Raw genomic sequence first — 16,976 nt, forward strand, 5'->3', positions numbered from 1 at the left:
TGGGTTCGAACACGGTACTCTACGTGTTCAACCCGCCTAAGGAGTGGCCCCATCACCTTCTGGTGGGCTACGAGGAGGCCTTTTTTCATCTTTAAAGGGAGACATTTTGTTTTTCATTCATACCAACCTTTTTTCGGTGTTTTATGAAGGGCTCAAGAGGCGACTTTTCAGTATTATCAAACACCCAATGAGACTGCATTTTTGGGCCCAAACACAGAAACCTGCTCCTTTTATTGAGCCCAGCTATAAAGTGGCATTTTAAGTTTGCACACGATTGATTAAGAATATACTGGATCCACAAATCTTGGGATTCGTTCATGAAGATTTTGTGTGTCGAAAGATATATAAATGCAAACCGCATGGTGAACTTCCAGTTGATGCAAAGCATGGATTGAGAAATTGGGAAGGATCTGAAAATTCTTTTGTTCCATAAAGAAAAGATCGATCAGTCGTAAGAGCTGTTGCAGTGGGAGATGATTCTTCCTTTTCTGATGCTTCGTTAATTTGGGTACATCGGTTGGTTTTACTTTACTTTGGAGCAGCTGCAGATTAGTATAAAAAGAAAATTTTCATTTGGTAGTCGGCCATCATCGTGGCTTGCATTTAGGGCTTCAGAGTACTGCCCAAGTGCAAGAGTTGACGCAAAGGAGACATGAAATTATATAGACAATGTTTTCAATATAAATCTTTGAACGATCCGAAATATACAGCAGGCAAGCACACCTAAAACTTCCAAACCAATTTTGTAATCAACCAAGTGCATGCCATGATTTGTCAAGTTTTATCTGGTGGTTCCAGCATATCTTCATAAAATCCCAAAAATGAAGTCTGCAGGTCCGAATATCCTGACCTGGTGGCGAACTGATCATCGCGCTGCGTAAAGTGTCGTGTCGTTGTAGTACATACAGATGCATGTCTCATCAATTTCTAGGACGCATAGCTCGTTATGGAAGAAGTCTGAAGTGCATATCCAATCCAAGTTCACAAATTAAAACAGAAATTTATCTATCGGCAACAGAACACGTCCACCAGTCGGCTGCTACATGTTGCAGGATGGCCAGATGTTTAAAATCAAACGTTTAAAGCACTATAAATGGTAGTTAAGAACACCATAAACTAAACCGTGAGAGGGAGTAGCATAAAGTATTGCTAATACTCGGGTGACATGGTGGTTCTAGAGACTGTTTTCAAATATTTAGTAATCCAACAACAACATGATCTTGCAACCGGTCTATTTCAATGCCGGATGTTCTGCCCCCAAGTGAAAATGGGCCAACTGATCAAGTCGAATTTTGTGCTCAAGTAGTTGGGGCCAATTAAACTCGTGCAGGGCGGAACCGCTCTCGAGATCTGCAGGAAGGAATGCAGGAGCAAATAAAGATCTTAAGAAGGCAATTTCAACCCGTGTACATGTGGTAACAATAGGGAGACGCAAAATCACTTGATCATTCATACATTTGAAAAGTGACGCAAGCTGCTTGGTGGTGTAGGGCCACTGTAGATGGTGGTGCCATAAATACTTTGACAAAGTGGAAGCTAGCTAGTTGGGAATTGGGTCTTGAAACCCAACACCCACAAGCAAGTACTTTCTTTCTGGAGGCACATGGGGAGGAGGAGATGGTCCCCGACGACAGCACTAACTTGGGTCATTTAGTCACAGTAAAACACGTAGCTAGTCCTGAACAGGGAGCCCCACTTTGCTGCATATGGCCGCTCATTGAAGAACACACTGTGGTGTCATTTAATAGGCGCTTCCCCATGGGTATTTTGCCGCTTTGAAGCCCCTTTTTCTACTGCTACACCTGTTTCTCTTTACAGATAAGTTTCTGGTGAGCGTCGTTAATTAGTCAGCTAGTCTAAGTGGGGCCACAGTCTGTTCTCTCTGGTTGGCTCCGCTGTAAGGTGAAAGCAAGGCGCATTGAATGAGTTGGGGGAGGAGTTACTTGTGCTGTGCTCCATGATGAGGACTGCAGCCCAGGCGTTAACACCATTCGGTTGAGAATGGATGAAATACTGATCCAAGCCATCTTGTTTTGATCCTTTTTCCTCTCACCCAAAATTCTGAATTAATAGACACTCGTGCGTCAGCCCTTGTGGGGTTTGTGGATTTCTCCATCCTTGGCCAATGCATTGCATCGAGTGACTGTGAGTGATCCGAGGGAGCTCAAGATGGCCTGAGAATCTTAGGTCCTAAACTTTATACACTGCTTAATTAATTATTAACTGCAGATTAAGGCCAGCCAACCCCAGCGGCTTTATAAGTTGATAATACGTTTCTGCTGATTCCAAACTGTGTACATGTGTATGATCCGTCCGATCAAGTTTATGTATTGTTTTTTCACCAAACAATGCTCATATTAATGCAGGTTTCTCACTACCAAGTTAAGGCATGGAAAAGCAGTTCGCTCGCTGCCCTCGTACAAAAGTAGCCATATATGGTCCCTCCAGCCTCCTCCTCCTCCAAATTAAACACGATAAAACCTTTGCAGGACATCGTTTTAACAATTATGATCACTTTTACTTGCAACCTAGCTGGATGGCTAAAGTAGGCCACGCAAAATGACAGTACCCGCACTCGGGTCGTATTCTTTTAGGGAAATCTTTTCCTTGTGCATTAAACCATCAGAACCCTTAGAAACCTTGCATTCTTCTTCTTCAAGAGAACTTTTAGGAGGGCTTTTCTTGAACACAGAATTTAAACAAAAACGAAAGAAGCATTCTAACCCCCCCCCCTCTCTCTCTCTCTCTCTCTCTCATAAAGCCCAACTTCTTTCTTGTTCTGGAAAGCGAAAAAGTTGATGTCCATGGGCAAATGGGCGTGCCCATGGGTTTGTAATTAATATTGGCCTCAAAAAGTAAGTTAAAATTTCGAATTAGTGTTTTTCATTAATTTGTCAATGCGTGGCAGCCTGTACAGCCACTATGGGTTGATTTGGTTCCCCTACCGGCTAATTTTGGCTTAAAGATTTTACCAAACTTGTTTATAAAATATTTTGTGGACTGAGTAAATATGACTAATTTGTATGCAGATCAAAAGAAGGGAAAATTTTTTATACAAGGACACTCTCAATTTTCAATGAAATAACAAGAAAACAGTGTTATTTCATTCAAGTATTGCCCACATTTCATAAAGAAAAGGTAGTAAAATGAAACAAATTCATGAAACTTATATACGTATGTTTTTGTTATATCACGTCTAAGAGCACTTTTTATAAAATGTTAAAAAAAAAAAGCCTCGTGAGATGATGAGAATACATGAAAAAGGCAAGCAAATTAATAACTGGGGCTGGCACACGAATCAATCAACTAGAACGCCATGCATATATGAATATGCTAGTAACTATAGAACTTAATTTAATAGGGAAGAAGTGAAATTAGAGTGCAGTCAGTTACGGTTGTACTGCGGAATAGGCAATGCTAGCTTCCAATGGAAACCTGAATCTTAAGTTTACGCTTGAACACCTGTGGAAGAGAAGAGAAGGCAACATCTTGAAAGGGGGCAAGCGATGCGTTCACTTTCTGGAACAAGCTAGACCAGCCTCAGTGTTGTTGCTCGTGAAAGGCAGTCCAGAAAGCGTTCCAACATATTGAATTCGGTGTAGGTGCGCGCTGGGCAAACAACTAAGGCAAGTGGAAACTCATACTGGGCACCCACTACAATGATCGGGTAAGTTAACCATAAGAATAGGTCGTGGCCGATTCTAGACTTGAGAAAATGTAGGCGAAACTATTCCCTCTTCTTCTTCCTGTCCTTAGGATCCAGGATTACTTGAATGGTCCTATGATGCCCCCTTCAACTCAGCACATCCATAAATGCGTTGCTGGCTCTTCACCTACACTTGGCCATTCCTACACACACTTGGAGGTACTTTCACATCCATGACTAAGTAACGCATAATGCTCCGTAATATTCACTAGTCCCACTTCCAATACCAGGACCCCTTCTCTCCCATAAGGTAATTCCGTGTAAATGGCGAGTTTTATGTGCTCCTTACCAGAGATGGATACCTGTCAAACAGACCTAAACTTTTCGATTGAATAACTCGATCTCACTGTCTCTCTCATGTTTCTCCTGCAATGATCTCACAGACTAATCCCTGAACAAACAAAAGTGCGACACTGTCGACAATTACACACATCCCATGTGCTGGTCCTCCGGGAAATAAATGGTGGCCTCTTAAAACTTAATTTACCCTCTCTTTTTCCGATTCCAATGGATACTGCCGACTCTTTCTAGCGCCTACCTTACTTACTTCCTGCGATTTAGAAAATGTTGATGACAATGATGATGGTGATGTTGCGTACGGATCAAACTGAGTCATTATTCATTGGCAAAAATTATGGCGACGGCGAGGTCGATGCTGATAATTGAGTGGAGACAAAACCAAAGGAAGGCGCATTGTGAGATCATTACATTAGATTGGCATCATCTTCTGTCCACATTGAGCCTGGCACTGGATCCCAGGTAGATGGTACTTCCAACTGCAGATTTGGTCTTCACCTTCACCTGATGTCAGCACATCAACCTCTTTTTTGCTTCCTGCAGATTTACTTGTGCCAGCTTCCATCTTCTTGCACACCAACTTGGAAACACGCCAATACAAGTGGTACATGTTCAGTGGAGAGAACAGATTTTTCCCATTTTCTTTCATCAATCACAGTCATATTATCATGCCATATTGCGGCCTGTATATAGTGACAGTTTTACCCTTAATTGAAGGATAATTTTCAACTGATAAACATTATGGTAAGGATCAAAAGACTGTGTAAATATTTCTCACAAAAGATAATTAAATAGCGTTATTCTTAATATTATATATATATAGAAAAGTAAGACCGAATTCTGCGCCGCCTACTTAATGAACTTGAAAACTATAATTTTTAATAATAAAGATAAAATTTTTATAATGATATTAAACCCATGATTCAATCAGATCGATTGGCCTATTAAACTATTTAAGCATAAAAACTATATACATCAACATTTTCCAAGTTTTTCGACATGAAAATTCCTTGAGTTAAGGATGCAAACATCCTATGGTAGTTTGGCTGCATAGATATCATGTAAATGTTTCATGTATCGGTCTCAAAGATTAGAGTAAGTTCATGAAACAAAAGTTTTAGTGTTTGATGAGCTTACCCTAGGCAAATTCATGAGAACAATGTGTCAAACGACCTCCTAAAGTTCATGATTAACTCATTAGTAACATCTACAAAATTATCTGCACGTATAAATTGTATAAATTCCTTTTGAAAATGCTCGTGGTAAATTACCAAGGTCCGCCTGACTGCATTATCCATATCTATGTCAAAGGGAACCGATAGAAAGATTACTTTTTAATTATACAATAAAAAAAGGTTTGATATATCTATTTCCTCGTGCATTCAGAATATTGGGACCAACATTTTGTACATGTTCACCTAACAAAATTGACCATGCAACCCAAGTTCAACCCTGCCCCACTTTACTCGTATATCACTCTATTCAAACAATTAAACTTTATGCATGCGCCATAGAAAACAACTTACCGGTTACTCATACATCACTCCAGTCGAACGTGCAAATAATAAGTAACCTTTCTGCATGCGCCACAGAAATCTCATGAAGAATTTCAGACTGTCGAATATTCAGCACTTACGTATTCAAATTAGCCCACCAGCAGCGGATTTACAGGTTTTAAACTATGTGGGTCTCGATTAATTATATGGTAACTATATTTCTTGAGATGATGAATTCATATACCGTAGAGTTACAAGGTATAATCAATGGAACGCATTTTCTGGAAGGATTGCAGAGCAGAGATATCTTCTTGGCCGGCTTCACGGCAGTTTGTTTTTTTGACAAGTCGTACATGGTTCCATTTAGGCGAGTTCATGGAACCATTTACATATTCTCAATTTAAAGAGTAAGGATCAGGATACGACTAGGCATAAAATTGTTTTTTTTTTCCCCAAAATTTTAACCATATGAAGGTGATTGATTTGTATGGTCTAAAACCAATATTTTTGTTCTCGAATCCATCGATTTGGACTTGATTTGCAAAGGACATGTGGTTGAAGAGTAAAAAAAATTTCAATAACTCTAATAAAAATATGCCCAATATATGTGAAAACATGAGGATCGCATCCCTGTGGGGTTTTCTTTTTTTTTTTAAAAAAAAAAAAGAAACATTTTAAAAGTGACAGATACATAGTATGTAATTTCATTGCAAAGGATAGAATCCCTTTCTGTCTCTCGCTTGATGAGCCACTCCCCGGTAGCTATTACTTGAGGAGTTTAGTTTGACAAAGTCAATTTTGAGTGAGGAAACAGATGAAAGGACTTAATGAGAGAGAGGGCAGGGAGAGACGGAAGCAGAAGCAAAAGATAGAAATCAATGAAGGCAAAAGAAATGAAGGTGAGAGGGACGGGGAAGGCATCTTTTGAAGAAGACGATCGATCTTGGGAAAGGGCGATGGGTCCTCCTCCCTCTCATGAGTCATGGCCCCCCCCCACCCCACGCAAAACCTAAAAGGAAATTGGCAAACCAACTCCCACTTCTCTTTCCTAAAACACAGCCATTTCTGATTCCTCATAAATGTCTTTCCCCAAAAGCCGTTTCTTAGTTATATCCCTCGATAAACGCAGGAAAAGCAAAGGCATTTGTGCCAGAAACCACCTCCTCTTCTCTTGTTAATGCAGTTTTTTCAACGGACAATTTCCTCAATTGCACGTCGCTTCCTTGTTATACCAAAAGCCAATAAATCCCCATGCGTTCCTCCGTATCACTCACCACCCACCCGCCTCCTTCCTTCTCCTTATGCCTTCACCCGACGACTGATAACTCAGCAGAGCTCCACACCTCCAAAAAGAAAAATAAATGAACATAAAAGAGTTGTTTTACGAAAGCCAGTCTTTGTGAAAAATGGCTGTGTGCATGGGCGTCACACCCAAAACAAGGTTTTCTGTGAACGGTAGGGACTCGGGGGTTTGCTCCACCATGTCAAGAATGAGCTTTTTGTTTCTGTGCCATTGGAATCTTTCAAAAACATTGTTTTGTGGCTTTGCCTCAAAAGTGATATTTTAGATTGTCATTTGTATACACTGTAAGTATTTTTTTTTCAAAATTTTTAACTACAAGATGTTTTAAATCCTAAAATATAGGACTCAATTAGTTTACTTAATAAACTTTTAGGGATGGGGTGTTTTGATGGCAACCTAAGACCAAGTTTTGGAAAACCAAACCTGGTTTTTCCCCAAGACACCATTTCAGGATTGTTTAAATGATGGGTTTTGCCAAAACCTGGTTTTCATGAAGAGCCCAAGGGTGCGTTTGGATGACACCTTTTGGTTTTATGAAAACGAAGCTTTGAAAACCTGGTTAAATGCTCAATTTCATAAACATAGTTTGGATAACAACTGAAAAACTTGCTTTAGAGGCAAAATTAACCTTACCTGAAAAACATGGAAGGAAGCGGGTTTTTCATGAAAACCTAGCCTTCGCAAAACCAGGTTTTTGGTAAAACCAAGTTTAAATGTCATCCAAACACTCTTGAAATGATGTTTTGGGGCAAAACCAGGTTTTGTAGCCCAAAACCTGGTTTTATATTGTCATCCAAACATCCCTTAAGTCTATTTTTTCCTTCTAAACCAAGTTTTTCACTTGTCATCCAAACAATTAAACCAAGTTTACAAAACTTTGTTTTTATTGAAGTTTTGACAAAACCAAGCCTTTTGAAGATATCGTCCATACGCTCCCTAATTTTTAACTAAGACAGAGTTCTAAAAACTTCAAATAAAGGAGTTTACGATTTCAAAAACGTCACTTACTCATTCAAATGAAATTATCTCCAAAGCAGACTTGAAAGAAGAGCACATCGATCTTAGTCGTTCACATTGAAAGCAAGAAAAATGAAACCGCATGATTTCAAAAAAAAAAAAAAAAATCTTGCATTCGGTTTTTTAGATCAACATTGGCCAAAAGTTTGAGTAACCACTGATCAGGGAAGGAATATGCATGCATGTTATTTCTAGGTGAATGTCGAAAGGGACATTGCTAAATCTGGCGAACTTTGTACTTAGCTACAACCATGGAGCTAGCGGTCATTTTATTGCCTTTCTCCTTCTCTTGTAAATGCATAACCCGTAAATCTGAACCTGGATTTAAAAATGATCCAGCAGATCAAGCGAGTGCTTCTCAAATATTGAGTTGCTTGTCTTGGAAAAAATTGGCTAAAAAACGAAGAAAAAAAAGGAAAAATTGTTTTATTCATAAAACAATGCATCAACAAAAAAAAGTGTTATTATTTCGAAAAAAAAAGGGAAGCCAATTTGCCCCATTGTTTAAGACAATAAGCTTGTGAAGCTTGACTTTTCTTACTTAGTAGTGCGATGGGTTGTTGGGGATTTACATAGATGGATGGGATGGGGAACCGTCCATCGAGGGGTCCGATGAACGAAAAGTTGCCCGTCACTAGTTATTAGTAACAATTAAAAGTAATTCATATTTAATCAATTAAGTGTTGAGGGCCAGGTGCGTGGGCTCGCGTTCGGACGAGGACGACGGATCGAGCCGTCCAACTCAGGAAGCCGGCCCACTCGTCTCCTCCGCTTAGACTCTTTCTTGATTTCGTTTCCCCATGGAAGCGACGGACGCCATGCGGATGGGGTGGGCTGCAGTAATTTTCCTGAACATCAATCGTTTTTGTCATTTTCCTCATCCTTCAAACCTTCCCCTTCTTTTCCTTTCTTTATTTTCCTTTTATTTATTTACGTTAGCTGTCTCTCTGTCCTCTTTGTCTCTTGCTTCCTTCGCCACTCCTCTCTCTCTCTCTCTCTCTGCTTATATGTCTGAGATTCCAGTCCTAGCACCCTTCTTGCTCAGACCCGCTGCATTCTCCTCCTGCTTAACGACCAAGTTCTCTCTCTCTCTCTCTCTCTCTCTGTCTCATCTGAGAGATGGGCCGGTCCCCATGTTGCGAGAAGGTAGGACTGAAGAAAGGACCATGGACTCCGGAAGAAGATCAGAAGCTGTTGACGTACATCGAAGAGCATGGTCATGGCAGTTGGAGAGCATTGCCCCTCAAAGCAGGTAACTTAAATGCCATCTCTTGGTTACTCCTTTCTGCTTGCTGCGCCCGTTTCTAGTTTACACTGATATGTTGCTGTTCTTCCTTTTTTCTGCCTAATTGATTTCTTCTTGGGCAATTTTGGCAGTGCCTTATTTTTCTTCTCTCTTGTGCTTCAATTTTCTCGCTTGGTTTCGTTCTTAATTTTCTTCCCTTAATTCTCCAGGGCTACTAAGATGCGGGAAGAGCTGCAGATTAAGGTGGACGAATTACCTGAGGCCTGACATCAAGAGAGGGAAATTCAGCCTGCAAGAGGAGCAAACTATCATCCAACTTCACGCGTTGCTGGGTAACAGGTACCCATCATTTCGACTTCAATTAGTTTCCTCTTATGCTGATGGAAGGATGTGGCCTAGTACTGTTTGGCGTTTCTTCAATTCTCTTCTCCATTCTCCTTAGTTTCTTTCCTTCGTCTTCCACTCTCTTTCCAGGTCTGTAGATATATGGCTCCAAGCTTCAAAGCACACAATTCTCGTATTCACCAAGTTTTAGTTCCCTCTCCCTCTCTCTCTCTCTCATTATGGCGACCCTAAGGTTTTTTAATAGCCCCTCAAGTTCTGCTTTTGTTGAATTCCACATGTAAAAGGATTGAAGCTGGCTAAGTAATGGCTGCTTTTATTAACTACGTTGCAAGTGCGTGATTAAACTTTCGTGCTCTCAGATTAAATTGGCCTAGCTAATGCTGGCTGCTTTCAATGTGTGGAGGAAAGAAGAAGTTTTTTTTTTTTTTCCTTTTTTCTTTGCCTTTTGGTTAAAACTTTACGATTCTAAAGAAAAGAAACACGACGACTCTCCATAGTTGGCCCTCATTTTATCTGGAGGAAAAGGAAGGAAGGACTTTATTAATGACCAGGAAGTGAAACCTAAAAGATCTTCTTTTCATTAAACTTGTTTCCCAGAGTCTTCTCTAACAGTGAGTAATTAATTGGAATTCATTTGCTTAAACTTTCTAGCTAACTTCGAGGACTAAAGATGTTGGGTTTTTTTTGTTTCTCCGCAATTTCTTTCGCAATCTTCTTCACCTCTAATTTAGTTTGGGCTCTCGAGCAATGTAAATTCAGGTTGTAGAGTTGGGATTTCACCTACAGTATGTGTTAATGTGTGTGGAGGCGGCCAATTCAAAGAATTTACGTTGTTAACTGTTTCACGGGAGTTGTCGATCGAATTAAAACTCCTCCAAATTGTGATATTTAATTGGGCTTCACTAGATTGATTAGGTTGTCTTCATCACATGAAAGAAGGTGACGTCGCCAACCCCCTCATAATTCTTGCAGTTGACGTCCAGGAAAGCCACCTTAGTCTGAGTCACGTTAATGCTTGCCAAAGTTTCTCCAGATGATCTCTCATCAGGAAGAATGTACATTTAGATAGTAATAATAGTCGCGGTTAGTGAAGATGCTAGATTTCTGGTGCAGCTGCTAATCGTGCTGCTTCCTTGGACAGTGAGCGAGAGATGTTAACATTCGTTCTTTGGGTCCGTTTTCCATGGTCAGGTGGTCGGCAATCGCAACGCATCTGCCCAAGAGGACGGACAACGAGATAAAGAACTACTGGAATACCCACCTCAAGAAGCGGCTGGCCAAGATGGGCATTGACCCCCTCACCCACAAGCCCAAGTCCGATGCGCTCGGTGCGGCCGCGGACGGGCAGAGCAAGAACGCCGCCACTCTCAGCCACATGGCTCAGTGGGAGAGCGCCCGGCTGGAGGCTGAGGCACGCCTCGTCCGCGAGTCGAGGATCCGCAACGCTGCTGCTGCCGCTGCCTCCGCCTCCGCCGGAAACAAGGCCCACAACCCGCTGCAGCCATCACCGCTCGGCTTGCCGATTCAGCCGGCCTCCAAGCTGGCCTCTCCGGCTCAATCCTCTGCAACGCCACCGCCATGCCTGGACGTACTGAAGGCTTGGCAGAGCGGCTGGTCAAAGTCAACCTCCAAAGGCCGATCAGATACGGCGGTCCTCGAGTCTCCCACGTCCACGCTGAGCTTCTCCTCAGAAAACGGCGTCCTCCCGCTGGCCACCTCCAGCGCCAACTTCCTGGAGAACGCGCCCAACCGGCCGGAATTGGTTCTGGAGAATCCCTCAGTACCGCTGCAGCTCCATGCGTTGTGCGAGGAGTTTAGTGCCCCTCAGAAATGCGAGGCCTTCCCCCTCCTCCACCGATCAGCTCCCACCCCGGCCGCGACCCAGCGAGACAGCAAGCGGGACACTGAGAAGCGGACGGAGGGCGCGGCGAAGCATGAAGGAAACGAAAACACCATGATGTTCGCCAACTTTCACGAGATGATCTTCCCAGCGGACGAGAACTCGGAGGCCGCATGGTCTTCCGAATCCGCCAGATCAGGGGGTGATGGCGGAGGAGACATCGTTAAGACTGGGCCCCGACATCATTACATGGACAGCTTCATAAACCCAGACCTCCTGATGGTGTTGGAGCCGGAGAGCAAGCTGGAGAACCCGGGGAGCCGGAATTCTACCGAGGAAGAAAACAAGAACTACTGGAACAGCATCCTCAGCATGGTGAACTCATCGTCGCCTGCAGCCTCCCCCATCTTCTGATTTCGCCGGAACTCGGTCTCTCCGGCGCCGGAAAGTCAAGGCGGCGTTAAAGTGCAAACAATCGGGAAGTGATGGGTTAATTAGTATCCGCTCATGTGCAGCTGCAGTCGTGTCGGCTCCTGCTTCTGCCACATTTGAACGAAGAAAAGAAAGAAAAAAAGATGACTAAATTAAGTAGGGGGTGGGGGAAGGTGCGAACCTGGTTATATCCCCTACCCTCGCTAATATTTGCTCCGTGGGTGAGTGTGCGATTGTGTGTGTAATATGTGCGTGTCTGCGTGGTGCATGTGTGTGTAACATGGAAGAGAAAGAAAGAAGTTGTAAGTGGAAATTACTAATTGGGGAAGAGGGCAGCGGTGGGAAATGGGGCTACTGAGTGTTACTGGAATCGTACCGTCCATGGTCGTCTCCTTCTCCCTCTTCTTCCTCCTCCAACTGTAACGAGTTGATGAATAAATGAGCCGCATTTAACGCCGCCTGCTACTCTCTTCTCTCTCTCTCTCTCTCGGGGCCCCCCTTTCTTCCTCACCTCCACTTGCTCTTCAAAACGGGTCGAAAGGGCGCCATTGTCGTCTAAGCTGCCGCTTCATGCGTGTACACCCCACGTGCACACAGTCGCTTCTTGCGTAGCTCCACAGTAGGATTCGAAAAGCAAATCCAAACGTCGGAACATCATCCAAGTCGAAGAGCGCCTGTGATTTACCTTGAGATCGCGAAATTATTATATATTGCATGTATTGATGGCATGCTGATGAGCCTGCATGTTTATGATATGTTGTGAAACTAGTCATCGGGACCAAGGAAAAGGAAGTGAGAGGGAGACGCGAACAGTTTGCTGGCTGATCGATCGATGGAGCACACATTGGACCAATGTTGCGTATGTAGAGCTTTCTACGCGACGGTCAATGTGATGTGTTGGTGGCGTTCGATCGACTTCTCTTTCAATCATGACTAAGACTGCTTGAATATGCCAACGATCGATTGATTAATGCACTTGCCTTTCAGCCCATGTATATATATATATATATATATATACAGCCATCCATTGAGACTAATCCCGCAAGTCCAGTCATATGACCTCATCTCGCTCTTTCTGTGTTCCCCATATCACTTTGCAGTTAAAAGAGACCTTCGGATCGAGCGCTTAAGTGGTTGAAGCTTTCCAATCCCAGCCAGGCACGGAACCGGCACTCACCACTGCTTGATCCAACAGGCTAAGTCCATTGATTGATGTCTGTCCTAATCAACGGGCGTGTGTGGCTTGGCCGAGCAGATGCTAGGAGTAGAGAGTAGGTTCAATGCTATTAAAAAGTTACCAATCTCATCCACTAACATTATTCTTTAGATGGCAATCTCAAACAGAAGTGGCAATTACACTTTATTAATTCGTTTCTTGCTTGATTTCATTACTTACTGCATTTAACCATAGATGTAGGAAGGCTTTTAATCACCTCGATCAAGACCCCACCCCATCTGTTGGTCAAGCTGATATAATTAACGTCCATTATTATAGATAGATCACCCACATTTTCCCCTTGGACACATTGACCAAAGCTTTGAAGTTAACGCCAGATATTAAGCTGCTGATAATGACCACTGGTGTTACCTAAATTTTGATTTGATCCCTCACACATACGTGTACACACGCACACAACATGCGCATCTGGCTCAAACATTCTCCTCCAAGGGACAATCACTTCGCAAGTGTACAAGTATTATGCCGTATATATACAACCTTCGCCAATGGTGAACATTGGGTGTTTAAAAAAAAAAAAAATTTGAACCGATGCCATCATTTGGGAAGAGTTTAAAATATTCAAGGTAGAAATTATAAATGTTTATGTCGTTCATTATGACTTTGGTGACTAAATGAAGATGGTAGCGTGTCTACATGTTTTCACACCCGAAAACGACAATATGTTATAGACTTGCGAGGGATGGTTTATCAGATAAGCAATGACGTACCCATCGATATGGGAAAATCTATTAGCAACGCACAAGTTGATTGTTTACTATTCATCGAAATGATAGGCTTTTGGAATATTTATATGCACACACTCGCACATATGTAAGAAAAAAAAAAATAGATGCTTGCACTTGTGTGATGCTAATGAGGTGGCCATGATTGGAGGCGTGGTGCATTTAAGGCGCTAGGGTCGAGTTGGTTCCCTGTCTTAGTCGTAGGGGAGCGTGCGATGAGAACATATATATAATTATATATATGCGTGGCATTTTGTGTATGTACATAACATTCAAAATGTCACAGATCGTGGTTCGCATGGCCTACGTTATCTGGGAGCTTGTCGTTTTTCTGGTCAAGAGCACACAGTTTCTGTTTCTTTTTTCCCTTTTACATGCAACGGACCTCCAGTAAAATCTCATACATACTGGATTTGACCGTGAGAGTGAAGGAGAGGGTGGGGTGGAATGTGGGTAGAAATAGAATGATTGATAGAAGAGATATATATATATAGAAGTGATGCAGCTTGAGAAGAAGGTAGTAATATTAATACATATACACCTCATCGCCTTCGTACCTCGCGGTGTTAAAAGGGTCCACATCAGCTCCCCATTTATTTCTGCTATTGAATTATGTATTTATGTTTAGCTCATTTATATTGGCTGCTTAGCCGGCAACACCATTTTTCCTTATTGAATGCCCCAGGCCCCGCTCGGCCTTGCCTCTTCCTCTTCCTCTTCCTCTTATTTAATTTCTTTCTTCACAACCATTAATGAGTTGCTGGATACGTAACCCTTTTATGCTTTTCTTTTTCTCCTCCAATTTCAATATTTTATGCTGTGCGTGAGTCTTGGATCAGCAAAGTCTTGTCTGATGAGGAGTGAAGCACATGTTCAAGCGTTGCAAGTTGGACTGTTGATTGACCAAGATGGCCGGACGTGATCACGTGGCTCTTATAAGTTCCCCCACGGATTTACTTCCTCTCTTCTCCGTTCAAGGGCTCCTTTCCCCTTCTTAATAATGAGCTTGTGCGTCAGAGTTGCATGTGGTTGGTAACTTATTTGATCCTTTAATGCGCGTCCAGGAAAAAGGAACCACCCTTACCCTCCTCTCCCTCTTTCTTAGAGCACTCCAGCTACTGCTGCGCAAGTCGAGTTAATTTTATGAGACGTGATCAAAACTCCACGCAGATGTTTAAAACATACAAATTTTTACTAAGCAAAAAAGAAGTGGGATTCTTAATTATGCATAAAATTAATTTGAAAGGTAGACACACAAGTATGCATAACTTGATACGATCAAAGGACGTAGCATGGTTGATCGAACAAAGCACAGTGAAGGTTTGCATCTTCATTACATTCCATCATTCCCATCGACCCTATGTTCATACTTCATATATATATATATATATATAATTGTGACATCTACCAACTAACAACACTGGCCACTGTATGATCAGTTTTTGTTGCCACTAATACCTTAATTTGTGAGGATGAATCAAGTGGTTGCTTGCATGCATGCGATCAGAACTTGCATTGAGCGAACATTCGAACTGCCTTTCACTGAGTCTAGATAGCATCTGTTAGATACATATTTGAATAAATTAAGGCGGTGTAAAGCTAAATATCGATGTTGTGGAGATGATGCTCCCAGCTGACCATTTCATCCCCACGACAAGTACTCGTACTCGATCATATATTTTATAATTGTAGCAGGTTGTTGGCCGTGTTTCGCTTACTCGCAACCACCTTTCCCTCTATTGAAGACTGATTCCGAATGGCATAATTGTCCGGTACTCTTTCTCCAAGCAAGATTGACTGCTACTACTTATCCTTTAGAATAGGATCGTTGTTGGTTTTGAAATATGCTTCAACGTCATCAACATAAGTCCACAAAGCACTGGCAAGTTCACCGGCAAAACCCTCTTTGCCAGTGTTTTGTGCGCTTTTCCCATGACCTTAGGAGTGCTTTCATGTGCAATCACGCTATTATATTAGCGAAGCCCAAAACTAGCAAAGCCCTCGCGAATCGAAAGCTAATTGAACTAGAGATGTATCCCATTATACAAGCTGTACTCAACATATATATATGAACTTGACTATTGCAGGTTCGATTTGGCCGATGTCATTCACATTAAAATATTTATGACATATACATAATAACTGAAAGATAAAGCTAGTGGATTGAGATCTGCCAGACACGGCACTCTGCTTAATTTTGAACTGCATTGGTGCATGTAAATGTCAGGCTGTATTTGAAGCTTGAACTGCATTGGTGCATGTAAATATTTCTGCAGGATGTAAGATGTTGTTAGATGGTTAAGTAATACTAAAAAATTTATCGCTAAAAAGCAATCGTAGATTGATATTAACGATGATTTGTAGTTCCACAACAGTTTCTTCTAGCACCTTTAGCAGTGATTTATAGATAATCTGACAACTATCCAGCATTGGAAACGATCATCAAATTAAGTCTCAAATTATGCAAGACGGAGCACTACATGTTGCACTTTTGCCTCCACGCATCTATTTCACGCGGCTGTATTCAACTGAGGCATCTTTAATCTATTCATTTATTGTGGGGAAGGAAATTCAATTTTCAAATTTAATGTGCGAAGCATATCCCACACGCTCCGTCACTCAACTTTTTTTTCATCACATGCATACTTTACATCCATCCCGTGCCACACTACAGCTGGGAAGCCGCACGGTAACTACACCCTAGTTAATTTAATTTGGTCACAATTAATCGCAATCATGGAAACCCGTCATCAACAATAACATCTAATCACATGCATTTTTGTGCGTATATATATGTAGTCGTTTAGGTCTTCTACCGTGGTGCAACACTCAAACATTGGAAGCTTTAAGTAAAAATAAGAGGTTCAACCGACAATAATATTAATTAGGATGAGGGAGTAGGAACTATAGCACCAACTCGATCGCAAACAAAAAAAAAATGTGAAATGGATCGGATGCTGTAGCTGGTATGAGTCAAGTCAAGGCGTGAACTCTGCCGCGCGTCCCCTTCACTTTTTTCATTGACAAGGATGGACTGCTGTCGGACCCTTAAAATGGTGCGACCATATCAATGGGTATCCATCTCTTATTAGGAACATGACGACACTTAATAGTTTTGGACAGATATAAAAGCTGATACGATCAGAATGTAGGCCGATACTCGGAAGGCCCCTTATCACATTGGTATTTATTTAAAGACAAACGTCATTTCTTAAATCTAAATCCATCTGATTTCTTAACCAGGTGTTAAGTTTTTTCGTATACAATAGCGGACTTTTTAGAACCACTTTGGTCAAATGTCTGATACGAATTATGGGATCCATTGACATCTC

General features: G+C 41.9%; 1 protein-coding gene across 1 annotated transcript; it reads left to right on the forward strand.

The window, feature by feature from the left end:
• The first annotated feature begins 8,767 nt into the window (after positions 1 to 8,767).
• LOC116248014 (transcription factor MYB16-like) lies at positions 8,768 to 12,140 on the forward strand. Its single transcript, XM_031620560.2, has 3 exons — positions 8,768 to 9,071; positions 9,275 to 9,404; positions 10,602 to 12,140. Exons 1-3 carry the CDS (start codon positions 8,939 to 8,941, stop codon positions 11,662 to 11,664), a joined length of 1,326 nt encoding a protein of 441 aa, XP_031476420.1. The 5' UTR covers positions 8,768 to 8,938; the 3' UTR covers positions 11,665 to 12,140.
• The last annotated feature ends 4,836 nt before the right edge of the window (positions 12,141 to 16,976 follow it).

This window comes from Nymphaea colorata, chromosome 2, assembly GCF_008831285.2.
Source record: "Nymphaea colorata isolate Beijing-Zhang1983 chromosome 2, ASM883128v2, whole genome shotgun sequence".
NCBI lineage: Eukaryota > Viridiplantae > Streptophyta > Magnoliopsida > Nymphaeales > Nymphaeaceae > Nymphaea > Nymphaea colorata.

What these genes read in the sequence shown, in the direction of transcription:
- LOC116248014 (XM_031620560.2), top strand. Translation starts at nt 8,939, where the DNA reads ATGGGCCGGTCCCCATGTTGCGAGAAGGTAGGACTGAAGAAAGGACCA. An exon ending in AGCATTGCCCCTCAAAGCAG is followed by an intron (nt 9,072 to 9,274) that starts GTAACTTAAATG and finishes TTAATTCTCCAG; the next exon opens with GGCTACTAAGATGCGGGAAG. An exon ending in CACGCGTTGCTGGGTAACAG is followed by an intron (nt 9,405 to 10,601) that starts GTACCCATCATT and finishes TTCCATGGTCAG; the next exon opens with GTGGTCGGCAATCGCAACGC.